Genomic DNA, 17,082 nt, shown 5'->3' with positions numbered 1-17,082 from the left:
GACCTGGTATGCAGACCTAGTGGACATGTCGTCCTGTCCACCATGGTCTCTGCCTCTGAGGCAGGACCTTCTAATTCAGGGTCCTTTCAACCATCCAAATCTAATTTCTCTGAGGCTGACTGCATGGAGATTGAACGCTTGATTCTATCAAAGCGTGGCTTCTCGGAGTCGGTTATTGATACCCTAATACAGGCTAGGAAACCTGTTACCAGAAGAATTTACCATAAGATATGGCGTAAATATTTGTATTGGTGCGAATCCAAGAGTTACTCATGGAGTAAGGTTAGGATTCCCAGGATATTGTCTTTTCTACAAGAGGGTTTAGAAAAGGGCTTATCTGCTAGTTCGTTAAAAGGACAGATTTCTGCTCTGTCCTTCTACACAAGCGTCTGGCAGAAGTTCCAGACGTTCAGGCTTTTTGTCAGGCTTTGGCTAGGATTAAGCCTGTGTTTAAGACTGTTGCTCCGCCGTGGAGCTTAAACTTAGTTCTTAACGTCCTGCTAGGCGTTCCATTTGAACCCCTTCATTCCATTGATATTAAGCTGTTATCTTGGAAAGTTCTGTTTTTGATGGCTATTTCCTCGGCTCGAAGAGTCTCTGAGTTATCTGCCTTACATTGTGATTCTCCTTATCTGATTTTTCATTCAGACAAGGTAGTTCTGCGTACTAAACCTGGGTTCTTACCTAAGGTAGTTTCTAACAGGAATATCAATCGGGAGATTGTTGTTCCATCATTGTGTCCTAACCCTTCTTCAAAGAAGGAACGACTTTTGAATAATCTGGACGTAGTCCGTGCCCTGAAGTTCTATTTGCAGGCAACTAAAGATTTTCGTCAAACTTCTTCCCTGTTTGTCGTTTACTCTGGACAGAGGAGAGGTCAAAAGGCTTCGGCTACCTCTCTCTCTTTTTGGCTTCGTAACATAATACGTTTAGCCTATGAGACTGCTGGACAGCAGCCTCCTGAAAGAATTACAGCTCATTCCACTAGAGCTGTGGCTTCCACCTGGGCCTTTAAAAATGAGGCTTCTGTTGAACAGATTTGCAAGGCTGCGACTTGGTCTTCATTTCACACTTTTTCAAAGTATTACAAATTTGACACTTTTGCTTCTTCTGAGGCTATTTTTGGGAGAAAGGTACTTCAGGCAGTGGTTCCCTCCGTTTAAAGTTCCTGCCTTGTCCCTCCCTTCATCCGTGTACTTTAGCTTTGGTATTGGTGACCCGTGGACTGACTACACTTAACAAGAGAAAACATAATTTATGCTTACCTGATAAATTTATTTCTCTTGTAGTGTAGTCAGTCCACGGCCTGCCCTGTCTTTTAAGGCAGTTCAAAAATTTTTAATTTAACTCCAGTCACCACTGCACCCTATGGTTTCTCCTTTCTCGTCTTGTTTCGGTCGAATGACTGGATATGACATGTGAGGGGAGGAGCTATATAGCAGATCTGCTTGGGTGATCCTCTTGCAACTTCCTGTTAGGGAAGAGATATAATCCCATAAGTAATGGATGACCCGTGGACTGACTACACTACAAGAGAAATAAATTTATCAGGTAAGCATAAATTATGTTTTTTTGGTGGTTATGAATTTTTTTGTATAAAAGCACATTATTTTTTTCCAATTCCTCTTTTTGTATGCTTTTCTACTCCTTTTTTACACCTCACTACTTGGCTATATGTTAAAACTGAGGTATGTGTGTGGTGGGAGGTATATTTATAGGCATTTTGAGGTTTGGGAAACTTTGCTCCCTCCTGGTAGAAATGAATATCCCATATGTCACTAGCTCATGGACTCTTGCCACTATGAAAGAAATTAATTTATCAGGTAAGTTCTTACATAAATTATGTTTTTTTGCACCATTTATTGTGTCAGTTTCTTTTTGCCACCCTTTTATTTTTGTATACTTCTTTATCTTCCCACTGGTAATTATCAGGGAGGGCCAATATAACTAGGAATTATCACCAAAATACAAGCACTTTTTATATTTCGGCCCATATCCCTGGGTAATACTTACCAGGGTCCCTCCCATTTTCCTGAACAATCTGTTTTGCTGGACACTACTAGTAGGAGAAGGGGGCGGTGCTTGGTAACCTTTAATACAGTTAACCATGGGAGTGGGCAGTTCTGTCCACCACTTGGGAGAGAAGTTTTCACTGGCAAATATTACCCAGAGATATGTGCCAAGATATAGAAATTTATTGTATTTTGGTGATTATTTCCTAGAGGTTTTTTTTTTCTCATTGAAAACCATCAATCATTGTTCCCAAAAACATGCCCATTCAAACGTGTTGAGCTCACATATCTTTCTCACTATATACCCACACAAATGCCATGTCACAGACAGGAGTGTACCACCTCTACCTGTGAGGCTCTAAGGGGACAAGGGGTTATGAGAGGTTTATTACTCCAAACCCCTAATTATTATAACCAGTATCAATAGTGTACAACACAGGGTTAACTAAACTTAACAGTCTATTTACTCCATGCAGGGCTAAACGCCAGCTTCTGCCTTCAATTTGCCACACACACACAGAACTACTTGTCTAGCTGTCACAGTGAGGAGATTGCAGTCATGAAAGGGTTAAAAGCACAGGGTCTCCAGCTACAGTATTCCAATTCTTTACCAGGGCCTACAAACCACCCCAAATCCTACCTACACCACCCCATAACTCAATGTTCACAAATATTTACTATTTTTACTCCCTTGCCACAAACCAAGCTAATTGCCAAGGTGTGGCAACAGGGAGAGTGTGGGCATTAAATGATTAAACATACAGGGTCTTCAACTGCCTTATCCCAAATTCTTACCAGGTCATAAGAGCCAACTCACATTAATCATACCTACAGGTGGGCGTGTCCGGACGGCGGCCATGCTGGAAGCAAAAATGAGAGCTTTAGAATCAATCTAAATAATCCGCAGATTATTGGAGAACACTGTGCCATTGACAAAAAAATAACCCTAAACAAGGAGCCAGAGTGAGGTGAAGTTACTACACCTAAAGACATTACTATTATGCTGAGCAACTCAGCTGGAGTCCCAATCAGACCATTTAATAATTAGGCGGGGGCCTACTACGAGTTTTCTAATACCCCCCCCCCGGTCACCTGGGTAAAGCAGGGAATGTCTAACTGCTAATTTCTTATACAACGACCTTCAATTTACACATTGCATACCCAATATTCTAGCCACCTAATACTATTACAACCTCATTATGGATTGACAAGCCTTGGACCATACCATCAAAGGCCTGTTAGCAGATCTGGGACGGAAAATGCAAGAATTCTTTGACAGCCTACCCTAGTCGCTACACCCAGCGGACACTACAAACGATACAAGATTATGGGGGAGTGGAGACCGAACTATCTTAAAGAGTGCAGCCCATGATACTAAATCTCAAGCACCTGACCCATCAAGGTGCAACGGCTCTGCTCCAGCTACAGTGGAAAAGCACAGATCGGCTGCTCAACTGCTACCATGGCCAGCCAGTATGTCTCCATCTACAAACAGATCACAGCTCATCGGAGATATAACTGCTACACATGTAGTGCATGCACAGAACTTTGCAGCTTTCTTTACTAGCCACCTTTTATCTCGCTGGTTTTGAAATTTAGTGGAATTCCTTAGCGCTTCTTCTGTATGAGGTCCGGAAAGGCATGTACTCTGAATTATACTCCCCACAGGACCCCATTAAGCCTCAGAAAACGAATCGGGTAATGGCTCTATCACTATATCACTGATAGTCCTTCTCAATTGTGCAATTGTCACCGTTGATTGTGGACTGTCCATTTTCATTTAGTAGCCAGCTTGGTTTTACTTTCTTACTTCCATTGTTATGCAAACTAATTACTTGCCGCAGAAAGTCTGGGACTACCTCTCATACCGTGGACTTGATTTAGTCTTAGTAGTCTGTATAAAACGCATAGCATTCATTGTTAGTTGTGGACAGTTCCGTTCAATGCATTTACCATTATAGTATTGCTCTCTTACTTCACATGTTCTCTCTGTCTTATTACATGTTCTCTGACAGAACCTGTCATATTTGTTGTGTGATTACCTTATACTGAGCCACATTTTCCTGAATACTAGTTAGGTGTCTAATTTTACCTATTGCAGTTCTGCAGGCTGTTATGATTTGTACAAACTTCCTATACCTCTTAAGTTACTAGCTTGATATACATTTACCAACATATACCCAACTATATGGAGCACCTACATTATATTACCTCACCTTAAAAGTCTGCTGTTTGCGGCCGAAACAGCATGTTACAGACTTACTAGTGAATATAGATATAATGTACAACATACTGTACCCCACTAGCACTTATTAACTAACTACACTTCATCTCAAGCTTTATTTTAAGCTTGGCATAATTCATCAACATAAATCAAGACCTTAGGAGAGAATATAACCGCTGAGGCATCCTCACACCTCTTAGATTTCTATATATGCCTACATTTATATATGTACTTACCCCATATAGAGGCTTTATTTTAATGTTTGTTGTGGCTGACCATCCTTTTACACTAGATATTTAAGTTACACTAAGTCAATGCTCACTGTGTCTTGCAATTTTTTATTTCTTACGCTCATAGTAATGCTCTTAGAAAGACCTAATAGAGTCCAATAGATGTTTTTCTCCCTTTCTCAACAGAGTGTTAATATGATCATATAAGAAGGCGCTATTGATGTGTCAAACTAATCTGATTAATAGAAGTATATTTTTGTATACTATTCATACACTATATTAGTTGCTAATTTTTCCTTATATCTAAGGACCAAGAGTGGCCATGGCAAAGGCTAGATCCCCACATCTTTGAAACACTAGACTATTTGGGCCCAAAAGTTACCCCCTTGAACAATGTGGGGAACATTCGTTAATTTGTAAAAATAAAAATGAGCTTTAAAGGGACAGTCAAGTCCAAAAAAAACTTTCATGTTTCAAATAGGGCATGCATTTTAAACAACTTTACAATTTACTTTTATCACCAATTTTGCTTTGTTCTTTTGGTATTCTTAGTTTAAAGCTAGACCTAGGAAGGCTTATATGATAATTTCTAAGCCCTTGAAGGCCACCTCTAATCACATGCTTTTGTATTTGCTTTACACAGCAGGGGAGAGCTAGTTCAGGTAAACCCTATAGATAACATTGTGAGCACGCCCGTGGCAGACACTGCACTAATTGGCTAAAATGAAAGTCAATAGATAATAAATAAAATGTCATATGATCAGGGGCTGTCAGAAGATGCTTAGATACAAGTTAATCACAGAGGTAAAAAGTATATTAATATAACTGTGTTGGTTATGCAAAACTGGGGAATGGCTAATAAAGGGATTATCTATCTTTTAAAACAACAAAAATTCTGGTGTTGACTGTCCCTTTAATTTCGATATGCCCAAATTTTTTCATGACATTAATGCCATAGTTTATAGTTTATGACTTCATCCCTTTAGTACACTCTATGAACAGGTTGCACTATTCTCACATGTTGGTAATCTCCTTTTTCAGTCGATGCTATATCCTGTGATTCTTCTATCAGGGTATAATAGGAAATATCCATTATATAGTTGTACATATGTACAACTGCAACATCTATCCCTAATGTATACTATATGTATCTTTACTCATCCTATATACCCTACTATTGTGATATTATTGTAAATGGGCATATATTATATGTTGTATTTATTTAACACCTCAATAAAAGATGAATTTTGAAAAAAAAAAAAATCACACCTACACCTCCCCAAACATGAACATTCACTACCACCACCCAAAAACGTATTATTCTGGGCCTTTTGGACTACCCCGAAATTAGTTGCATTAAAGTTTACATTATAAATAAATATATATAAAAAATAACCCTTTGTTAATGTTATTTCCAAGCTTAAAGGGCCATTATTACCATTTTTATTGATTCAAAAATCATCAGTGTACACCAATTAAAATGTACAGATTTAAAGATCTTGTTCTTACAATTCATTATTGATTCCTGTGCTCACTTAAATAGCTGTTTCCACATCCAATTATTATCTGAGTTGCACGCCCAAAATGGAGGCCAGAGCATGCGCACTCCAGCGTTCAAGCAGTTCTGTCCTATTTTTTTTTTAATATTTTTATTTTTTGTTTGTTTTTTGAGCTTGCAAGAGTTTTGATTTTTGGCATTTACATTTCCATGCACAGATATTATAAATTTGTATTGGATTTTAGTATCCCTCACAGACTGTGTCATTCATTGCTGCTTTTAAAGAAATCAAATATAACAAGGTCCTCACTAAAGTGAATCCGGTGTATGCTCTGCTTTAAAAAAAAAAAATAACAAGGTCCATACTAAATTGAATCCTGTATACGCACTATATAAGTGCTTACGTGGCATGACACTTTTTAAATGTTTAAATAAACCTGGAAAAAAAATAATCTAAGGCAATAATATAGCAGTAAAAGTGCCACAGTTCACACATTCCAGTGTGGAGCTCGGAGTTTGCGGTTTAAACCAGCCAGCCAATCGAATACCAGCATTAGGATCAGTTGCACTGCTTCAGCGCCATTCGATTGGTGCAATCGTTTTCGCTGTCAGGTGCTGACTGATGTAGATCTGGGCGTGACATTGCTGGGTAAGTGATGGGTGTGAGTTGTGTGTATTTTCGGATCTCTAAAGGGCGATATATATGTAGGTCTGTGAGAAATTATAATGTACAGATCAGATGATAGACAAGGAGCATTGTATTGAATTATAGTTTCTTGCATCTTTCTATTGTTGTTCAATGCTGAAAATGACATGCTAGGAGAGCTGATGTAAAACATTGGTAGGGGCAACCAGTTCTTCTATTAGCTTATCAAACGGCGTTGACTGTGATCCACTTTCAGTGCGCACTGCCATGTCTGATAAGCAAGGCAATTCTGATTGGACAGCTTGTCGTGGGACTATTTTACCTATTTGGGGGTGCGATAAATACTAATTTAAAAAATAACTAAATGGGCAAGTGCATTAAAAATAACCTTTAATAATTTAATTGTATACACATTAGGGTTGTTTTTTATGGACCTTTAAGGAAGTTGTGAGTTCAGTTACTAAAGCACAAATACAGATCTGATTAAATTTATAGTTTAAACTTAAAAAAAAGTTTCACAGTGAAAGAAAATGAAAAATAAATGCATGAAATGAAATGGTATATAAAGGCTATTTAAACAACAGACAAAAGAGAAACAATTGCAAAACAATTATAAAAAATAAATGCACAAAAGTCCTAAACAAGCCTTACAATTAAAACTTACAATTTAAAGAAAAGTTAATGGAGACTCCCAATAATTCCTTCAAATGGTATATTCTTAGATGAAGTCTGCCTATGTTACAATTACTAGACGTGGGAAAGGGAAGGGAGTTATGGCTTCTAGCTGGGGACAGCAATGTAGGGTTTGTTCAGAGACTGGAGTCACTCCTCACACCTTAAAGGGACAGTAAAGTAATAATTAGACATTCGTGATTCAGACCGAGCATACAATTTTAAACAACTTTTCAATTTACTTATGTTATTTAATTTGCTTCCTTCTTATTTTACCCTTTGCTGAAAGGTTTATCTATGTAAGTTCAGGAGCAGTAAAGAACCTATGTTCTAGCTGCTGATTGGTGGCTGCATATACTGTCATTGGCTCACCCATGTGTTCTGTTAGAAACCAGTAGTGCATTGCTACTCTCAACAAATGATACCAAGAGAATGAATCAAATTTGATAATAGAAGTAAACTGGAAAGTTGTTTAAAATTGCATGTTCTACCTAAATTGTGAAAGAAAGTTTTTGGTTTTCATGTCCCTTTAAGTGTCCCCTCTGCTGAGATCTAGGCTGTAACAACTGGACAGATGTCAAATACGGAGACATAGATCTAAGTATCCACCTTGATTTAGTTATATTAGTTATCTAGCTGCTTCAAAGTTAAAACATTTGGTTGTCTCTGCAATCCCAGGTTGTCTGTATTAACCCCTTAAAAAGCTACTAGAAATAATAAATCATCCCTTTGCATTGCAGGCCAATACTCCAACACATTTAATACCACACAGCTGCTATGAAAAGTAATTGGAAACTGTAAAGTCAAAATTAAAGTTTCAGGATTCAGAAAAAAACACACAGTTGTAAGCAACTTTCCAATTCACTTAAATTATCTAACTCTGCAGTATGTTTATATGCACACTTTCTGAAGCACTCGCTCCTACTGAGCATGTGCAGTTCACAGAATTATACATATATGCAGTTTGTGATTGGCTGACAGTTGTCATGATTAATTGGGACGGAAAATGGAACTAACTTTTGAAATTTGATAGAATTTCAAATAAGTAGATTTTTTTTTTCTATGTGCTATTGCATTATCTTTTTATGACGTATGTATTGATTATGCTATCGTACTGTGTTTAGTGGTAGTGTAAGGGAGAAAAAGTACAGTGTCCCTTTAAGCAAAGTGTAATAAATTGTACAATTTGCTCTACTGCCTGTCAAAAACATTTTAATATGCCAAAATATACATTTACTATTGAGAAGTTTGTTAGTTAATATGGCGGGAATTTGTAAAAAATTTTAACTGGAAAAAACATTTGTTTGTTTGGAATATTTTAGGTATGATCTTGATGCATGTGACATCCAAGAAAAATATCCTGACCTGTTTCAAGTAAATCTGGAAGTAGAAGTGTCTCCTCGAGACAGGCCCGCCAGTATCACTCCACCTTGGGAAAATCTGAACACAAAACGATTAAATCCCAAAATACTTTTTTCAAGCAGAGAAGAGCAACAGGAAATCTTAACAAAGTTTGGTAAATAATCCTATACACTTATTGTTTTCCATAGACCTTTTTCTCACTATATCAATTTACTTAATCCAGTGATCTTTAATGAGATATAATACTTGTGGACCAATATATCAATTATTTTTTTTAACTAAAATATTTTTTTTCTTTTACTTCTGAAATTCATCTCTCTTTTTAGAACTTTGGTTCCTGTTAGCTAAATTGCTAAGTTCATACAATAAAAATGTATTTAATGAAAATGTTTATGTATAAACATATGGATGATGATTTTTCAGATCTTTATCTTCCCTCCATGATCTAATTTATCATTTATTTATTTATTTATTTATTTATAGTGGTCAGTGACATTAAATGTAGATTTTGCATTTTCCACATTTTCCAGGGAGCCCTGTATAAAGCTCTATTTTTGTCAGCCAGTCAACACACAGTCATATGTATATGATTTGCTGCTCTACATACCACCAAATTTAAGCTGTTCTGGCTTAAAAAAAATGAAAAGAATGAAACATTTCTTTCCTAAGATATGGTGAGTCCACGGAATCCTCAATTACTAGTGGGAATATTACTCCTGGCCAGCAGGAGGAGGCAAAGAGTACTACAGCAAAGCTACTATATATGTCACTTCCCTTACGCATAATCCCCAGTCATTCTCTTTGCCTGCTATGCAAGGATGAGGTGAAGTTTTGATGTCTTTTTTTTTTTTTTAACATAATTTTTATTTATTAAGACAAAAAGAAAATTAGCAGTATACAAAATAGAGAAAAAATACATCTCAGTGAATATCATATTTTAAACACATAATTAAACATTGTTCAGACCAAAAAAAAAAAAATGGACAATAAAAGGAAAAGAAAAGAGAACAATCTTATCTGCTATCCTTCATCTTAATATTTATATCACTAGATTTGTCTCAAAGAAAAAGAACTATGGGAGCGGGAGAGACAGAAACAGAAACTTTTGTCCTTAATGAAATATTACCCCCTTTTATAAGTTCCCCCTCGTTTAGCCAAAGGAATGGGGCATTAGCAAGTGGCATGGTGGATAATGAACCTAAACGAAACTAAACATAACGAGGAAGGGAAAAAAAGGAAAAGGGGAGGGATTTTTCCTCCTGTGTCTATTCAAACACCCCGACATCACCCCATCTTCGTATCCAACTAAATTTAATACCAATCTGCAGGAAAAATGTTGGATAATACTAAGGATTCAAAATATTCAGTCCTACGAAAAGTATAAATAAGAGAAAATTGTATATTTAATGGATAGTTTAAAATAACCTTCAACCATTTTGAGAAAAAACTTAAGTTTCTTTCATGTAATTAGCAAGAGTCCATGAGCTAGTGACGTATGGGATATACATTCCTACCAGGAGGGGCAAAGTTTCCCAAACCTCAAAATGCCTATAAATACACCCCTCACCACACCCACAATTCAGTTTTACAAACTTTGCCTCCGATGGAGGTGGTGAAGTAAGTTTGTGCTAGATTCTACGTTGATATGCGCTCCGCAGCAAGTTGGAGCCCGGTTTTCCTCTCAGCGTGCAGTGAATGTCAGAGGGATGTGAGAAGAGTATTGCCTATTTGAATGCAGTGATCTCCTTCTACGGGGTCTATTTCATAGGTTCTCTGTTATCGGTCGTAGAGATTCATCTCTTACCTCCCTTTTCAGATCGACGATATACTCTTATATATACCATTACCTCTGCTGATTCTCGTTTCAGTACTGGTTTGGCTATCTGCTATATGTAGATGAGTGTCCTGGGGTAAGTAAGTCTTATTTTCTGTGACACTCCAAGCTATGGTTGGGCACTTTGTTATAAAGCTCTAAATATATGTATTCAAACATTTATTTGCCTTGACTCAGAATGTTCAACTTTCCTTATTTTCAGACAGTCAGTTTCATATTTGGGATAATGCATTTTTTGATTTATTCATTTTTTCTTACCTTCAAAAATTTGACTCTTTCCGGTGGGCTATTAGGCTCGCGGGGGCTGAAAATGCTTCATTTTATTACGTCATTTTTGGCGCGGACTTTTTTGGCGCAAAATTCTATTTCCGTTTCCGGCGTCATACGTGTCGCCGGAAGTTACGTCATTTTTTGACGTTATTTCACGCCAAAAATGTCGGCGTTCCGGATGTGGCGTCATTTTGGCGCCAAAAAGCATTTAGGCGCCAAATAATATGGGCGTCGCTTTAGTCTCAATTATTTAAGTCTCATTTTTTATTGCTTCTGGTTGCTAGAGGCTTGTTCTTGGCATTTTTTCCCATTCCTGAAACTGTCATTTAAGGAATTTGATCAATTTTGCTTTATATATATGTTGTTTTTTCTCTTACATATTGCAAGATGTCTCACGTTGCATCTGAGTCAGAAGATACTACAGGAAAATCGCTGTCAAGTGCTGAATCTACCAAAGCTAAGTGCATCTGCTGTAAACTTTTGGTAGCCATTTCTCCAGCTGTTGTTTGTATTGATTGTCATGACAAACTTGTTAAAGCAGATAATATTTCCTTTAGTAAAGTACCATTGCCTGTTGCAGTTCCTTCAACATCTAAGGTGCAGAATGTTTCTGATGATATAAGAGATTTTGTTTCTGAATCCATAAAGAAGGCTATGTCTGTTATTTCTCCTTCTAGTAAACGTAAAAAATCTTTTAAAACTTCTCTTCCTACAGATGAATTTTTAAATGAACATCATCATTCTGATTCTGATGACTCCTCTGGTTCAGAGGATTCTGTCTCTGAGGTTGATGCTGATAAATCTTCATATTTATTTAAAATGGAATTTGTTCGTTCTTTACTTAAAGAAGTACTAATTGCTTTAGAAATAGAGGATTCTGGTCCTCCTGATACTAATTCTAAACGTTTGGATAAGGTATTTAAAGCTCCTGTGGTTATTCCAGAAGTTTTTCCTGTTCCTAATGCTATTTCTGCAGTAATATCCAAAGAATGGGATAAATTGGGTAATTCATTTACTCCTTCTAAACGTTTTAAGCATTTATATCCTGTGCCGTCTGACAGATTGGAATTTTGGGACAAAATCCCTAAAGTTGATGGGGCTATTTCTACCCTTGCTAAACGTACTACTATTCCTACGTCAGATGGTACTTCGTTTAAGGATCCTCTAGATAGGAAAATTGAGTCCTTCCTAAGAAAAGCTTATCTGTGTTCAGGTAATCTTCTTAGACCTGCTATATCTTTGGCGGATGTTGCTGCAGCTTCAACTTTTTGGTTGGAAACTTTAGCGCAACAAGTATCACATCGTGATTCTCATGATATTATTATTCTTCTACAACATGCTAATAATTTTATCTGTGATGCCATTTTTGATATTATCAGAGTTGATGTCAGGTTTATGTCTCTAGCTATTTTAGCTAGAAGAGCTTTATGGCTTAAAACTTGGAATGCTGATATGGCTTCTAAATCAACTTTACTTTCTATTTCTTTCCAGGGTAACAAATTATTTGGTTCTCAGTTGGATTCCATCATTTCAACTGTTACTGGTGGGAAAGGAACTTTTTTACCACAGGATAAAAAATCTAAAGGTAAAAGTAGGGCTAATAATCGTTTTCGTTCCTTTCGTTTCAACAAAGAACAAAAGCCTGATCCTTCATCTTCAGGAGCAGTTTCAGTTTGGAAACCATCTCCAGTCTGGAATAAATCCAAGCCAGCTAGAAAGGCAAAGCCTGCTTCTAAGTCCACATGAAGGTGCGGCCCTCATTCCAGCTCAGCTGGTAGGGGGCAGGTTACGTTTTTTCAAAGAAATTTGGATCAATTCTGTTCACAATCTTTGGATTCAGAACATTGTTTCAGAAGGGTACAGGATTGGTTTCAAGATGAGACCTCCTGCAAAGAGATTTTTTCTTTCCCGTGTCCCAGTAAATCCAGTAAAAGCTCAAGCGTTTCTGAAATGTGTTTCAGATCTAGAGTTGACTGGAGTAATTATGCCAGTTCCAGTTCCGGAACAGGGGATGGGGTTTTATTCAAATCTCTTCATTGTACCAAAGAAGGAGAACTCCTTCAGACCAGTTCTGGATCTAAAAATATTGAATCGTTATGTACGAATACCAACGTTCAAAATGGTAACTGTAAGGACTATCTTGCCTTTTGTTCAGCAAGGGAATTATATGTCCACAATAGATTTACAGGATGCATATCTGCATATTCCGATTCATCCAGATCATTATCAGTTCCTGAGATTCTCTTTTCTGGACAAGCATTACCAGTTTGTGGCTCTGCCATTTGGCCTAGCTACAGCTCCAAGAATTTTTACAAAGGTTCTCGGTGCCCTTCTGTCTGTAATCAGAGAACAGGGTATTGTGGTATTTCCTTATTTGGACGATATCTTGGTACTTGCTCAGTCTTTACATTTAGCAGAATCTCATACGAATCGACTTGTGTTGTTTCTTCAAGATCATGGTTGGAGGATCAATTTACAAAAAAGTTCTTTGATTCCTCAGACAAGGGTAACCTTTCTGGGTTTCCAGATGGATTCAGTGTCCATGACTCTGTCTTTAACAGACAAGAGACGTCTAAAATTGATTGCAGCTTGTCGAAACCTTCAGTCACAATCATTCCCTTCGGTAGCCTTATGCATGGAAATTCTAGGTCTTATGACTGCTGCATCGGACGCGATCCCCTTTGCTTGTTTTCACATGCGACCTCTTCAGCTCTGTATGCTGAAGCAATGGTGCAAGGATTACACGAAGATATCTCAAACAATATCTTTAAAACCGATTGTTCGTCACTCTCTAACATGGTGGACAGATCACCATCGTTTAATTCAGGGGGCTTCTTTTGTGCTTCCGACCTGGACTGTAATTTCAACAGATGCAAGTCTCACGGGTTGGGGAGCTGTGTGGGGATCTCTGACAGCACAAGGAGTTTGGGAATCTCAGGAGGTGAGATTACCGATCAATATTTTGGAACTCCGTGCAATTTTCAGAGCTCTTCAGTTTTGGCCTCTTCTGAAGAGAGAATCATTCATTTGTTTTCAGACAGACAATGTCACAACTGTGGCATACATCAATCATCAAGGAGGGACTCACAGTCCTCTGGCTATGAAAGAAGTATCTCGAATTTTGGTTTGGGCGGAATCCAGCTCCTGTCTAATCTCTGCGGTTCATATCCCAGGTATAGACAATTGGGAAGCGGATTATCTCAGTCGCCAAACGTTGCATCCGGGCGAATGGTCTCTTCACCCAGAGGTATTTCTTCAGATTGTTCAAATGTGGGAACTTCCAGAAATAGATCTGATGGCGTCCCATCTAAACAAGAAACTTCCCAGGTATCTGTCCAGATCCCGGGATCCTCAGGCGGAGGAAGTGGATGCATTATCACTTCCTTGGAAGTATCATCCTGCCTATATCTTTCCGCCTCTAGTTCTTCTTCCAAGAGTAATCTCCAAGATTCTGAAGGAATGCTCGTTTGTTCTGCTGGTAGCTCCGGCATGGCCTCACAGGTTTTGGTATGCGGATCTTGTCCGGATGGCCTCTTGCCAACCGTGGACTCTTCCGTTAAGACCAGACCTTCTGTCACAAGGTCCCTTTTTCCATCAGGATCTGAAATCCTTAAATTTAAAGGTATGGAGATTGAACGCTTGATTCTTGGTCAAAGAGGTTTCTCTGACTCTGTCATTAATACTATGTTACAGGCTCGTAAATCTGTATCTCGAGAGATATATTATAGAGTCTGGAAGACTTATATTTCTTGGTGTCTTTCTCATCATTTTTCTTGGCATTCTTTTAGAATACCAAGAATTTTACAGTTTCTTCAGGATGGTTTAGATAAGGGTTTGTCCGCAAGTTCTTTGAAAGGACAAATCTCTGCTCTTTCAGTTCTTTTTCATAGAAAGATTGCTATTCTTCCTGATATTCATTGTTTTGTTCAAGCTTTGGTACGTATAAAACCTGTTATTAAGTCAATTTCTCCTCCTTGGAGTTTGAATTTGGTTCTGGGAGCTCTTCAAGCTTCTCCGTTTGAACCTATGCATTTATTGGACATTAAATTACTTTCTTGGAAAGTTTTGTTCCTTTTGGCCATCTCTTCTGCCAGAAGAGTTTCTGAATTATCTGCTCTTTCTTGTGAGTCTCCTTTTCTGATTTTTCATCAGGATAAGGCGGTGTTGCGAACTTCTTTTGAATTTTTACCTAAAGTTGTGAATTCCAACAACATTAGTAGGGAAATTGTGGTTCCTTCATTATGTCCTAATCCTAAGAATTCTAAGGAGAAATCGTTGCATTCTTTGGATGTTGTTAGAGCTTTGAAATATTATGTTGAAGCTACGAAATCTTTCCGTAAGACTTCTAGTCTATTTGTTATCTTTTCCGGTTCTAGAAAAGGCCAGAAAGCTTCTGCCATTTCTTTGGCATCTTGGTTGAAATCTTTAATTCATCTTGCCTATGTTGAGTCGGGTAAAACTCCGCCTCAGAGAATTACGGCTCATTCTACTAGGTCAGTTTCTACTTCCTGGGCGTTTAGGAATGAAGCTTCGGTTGACCAGATCTGCAAAGCAGCAACTTGGTCCTCTTTGCATACTTTTACTAAATTCTACCATTTTGATGTATTTTCTTCTTCTGAAGCAGTTTTTGGTAGAAAAGTACTTCAGGCAGCGGTTTCAGTTTGAATCTTCTGCTTATGTTTTTCATTAAACTTTATTTTGGGTGTGGATTATTTTCAGCAGGAATTGGCTGTCTTTATTTTATCCCTCCCTCTCTAGTGACTCTTGTGTGGAAAGATCCACATCTTGGGTAGTCATTATCCCATACGTCACTAGCTCATGGACTCTTGCTAATTACATGAAAGAAAACATAATTTATGTAAGAACTTACCTGATAAATTCATTTCTTTCATATTAGCAAGAGTCCATGAGGCCCGCCCTTTTTTGTGGTGGTTTTGATTTTTTTGTATAAAGCACAATTATTCCAATTCCTTATTTTATATGCTTTCGCACTTTTTTGTCACCCCACTTCTTGGCTATTCGTTAAACTGAATTGTGGGTGTGGTGAGGGGTGTATTTATAGGCATTTTGAGGTTTGGGAAACTTTGCCCCTCCTGGTAGGAATGTATATCCCATACGTCACTAGCTCATGGACTCTTGCTAATATGAAAGAAATGAATTTATCAGGTAAGTTCTTACATAAATTGTGTTTTTTCTCTTATTTAGTGGCGATATAGTTAATTTTTCAAAAACTATTTGAGAGTATATGTGATTTATAAAACATGAAATTGAAGGTGCCTGCTTGCTTTTCCATTCTTTTAATATCAAATTGCGGCCTAGTGCGATTACTGTATTAATACAATTGGTATTTATTTGCTTACTGTCTGCTGTTCGGAAGAAGAAGATGTCTCTAGATGTCAATTTAATTTTGTTCTATAGATTTTTATTTATCCATTTTTTTTTTTTTTTATGTCTGATCTAAAATTAAGATTTTTTTATTTTAAAAGCAGAGTAGGTTTGCTCTGATCTTTCTAAAGGGTCTAGCCTTAGCCTATGTTAGTCTCTTCAGTAGGGCAGTGGTGGCTTTTAAGAAATTGGGAACTTGTGGGGTACAATCCTCACTGCGTTTTCCCAAAACATTTTGCTGCCCTATTTAGATAGCCTGAGTAAGTTTACTCAGTCTTTCTGTATTTCCACAGGTCCATGTGAGGGATGGCATCCTCTCAAACCAGGTGAGCTGTCCTACTGCCAGACAGATAATCTTAAGGTAAGTGCCAGTTTTATTTTTCTATGTAAGCAGGAAAAAATGTGGTACTTATTTAGCTAAATCGCTGCAGCGGGACGTTTTTTATTATTCCTGTCAGGGTGCAGGTTTTTATGGCAGTTTTTGCAGGCAGTGTTAGTGTAAGGAGTTATTTATTTTATTGATGGCTCAGTGAGTATCCGTTTTTAGTAACGGTTATGTACTTTCTCCAACATAGGTGTGTCCGGTCCACGGCGTCATCCTTACTTGTGGGATATTCTCTTCCCCAACAGGAAATGGCAAAGAGCCCAGCAAAGCTGGTCACATGATCCCTCCTAGGCTCCGCCTACCCCAGTCATTCTCTTTGCCGTTGCACCGGCAACATCTCCACGGAGATGGTTAAGAGTTTTTTGGTGTTTAAATGTAGTTTTTATCCTTCAATCAAGTGTTTGTTATTTTAAAATAGTGCTGGTATGTACTATTTACTCTGAAACAGAAAAGAGATGAAGATTTCTGTTTGTAAGAGGAAGATGATTTTAGCAAACGTTACTAAAATCGATTGCTGTTTCCACACAGGACTGTTGAGATGAAGTAACTTCAGTTGGGGGAAAC

At 37.7% G+C, this 17,082-nt stretch overlaps 1 protein-coding gene across 3 annotated transcripts in view; it reads left to right on the top strand.

Moving 5' to 3' along the window:
* GAK (cyclin G associated kinase) overlaps window positions 1-17,082 on the top strand; it is a 799,358-nt gene that overhangs the window by 570,705 nt on the left and 211,571 nt on the right. For all 3 annotated transcript variants that reach the window (XM_053702755.1, XM_053702754.1, XM_053702753.1), the window contains exon 19: window positions 8,605-8,798. In XM_053702755.1, coding sequence (XP_053558730.1) covers window positions 8,605-8,798 — 194 coding nt within the window. The remainder of the gene's footprint in view (window positions 1-8,604; window positions 8,799-17,082) is intronic.

Source organism: Bombina bombina, chromosome 2, assembly GCF_027579735.1.
Source record: "Bombina bombina isolate aBomBom1 chromosome 2, aBomBom1.pri, whole genome shotgun sequence".
Lineage (NCBI taxonomy): Eukaryota > Metazoa > Chordata > Amphibia > Anura > Bombinatoridae > Bombina > Bombina bombina.
This window is presented reverse-complemented; position numbering and strand designations above follow the sequence as displayed.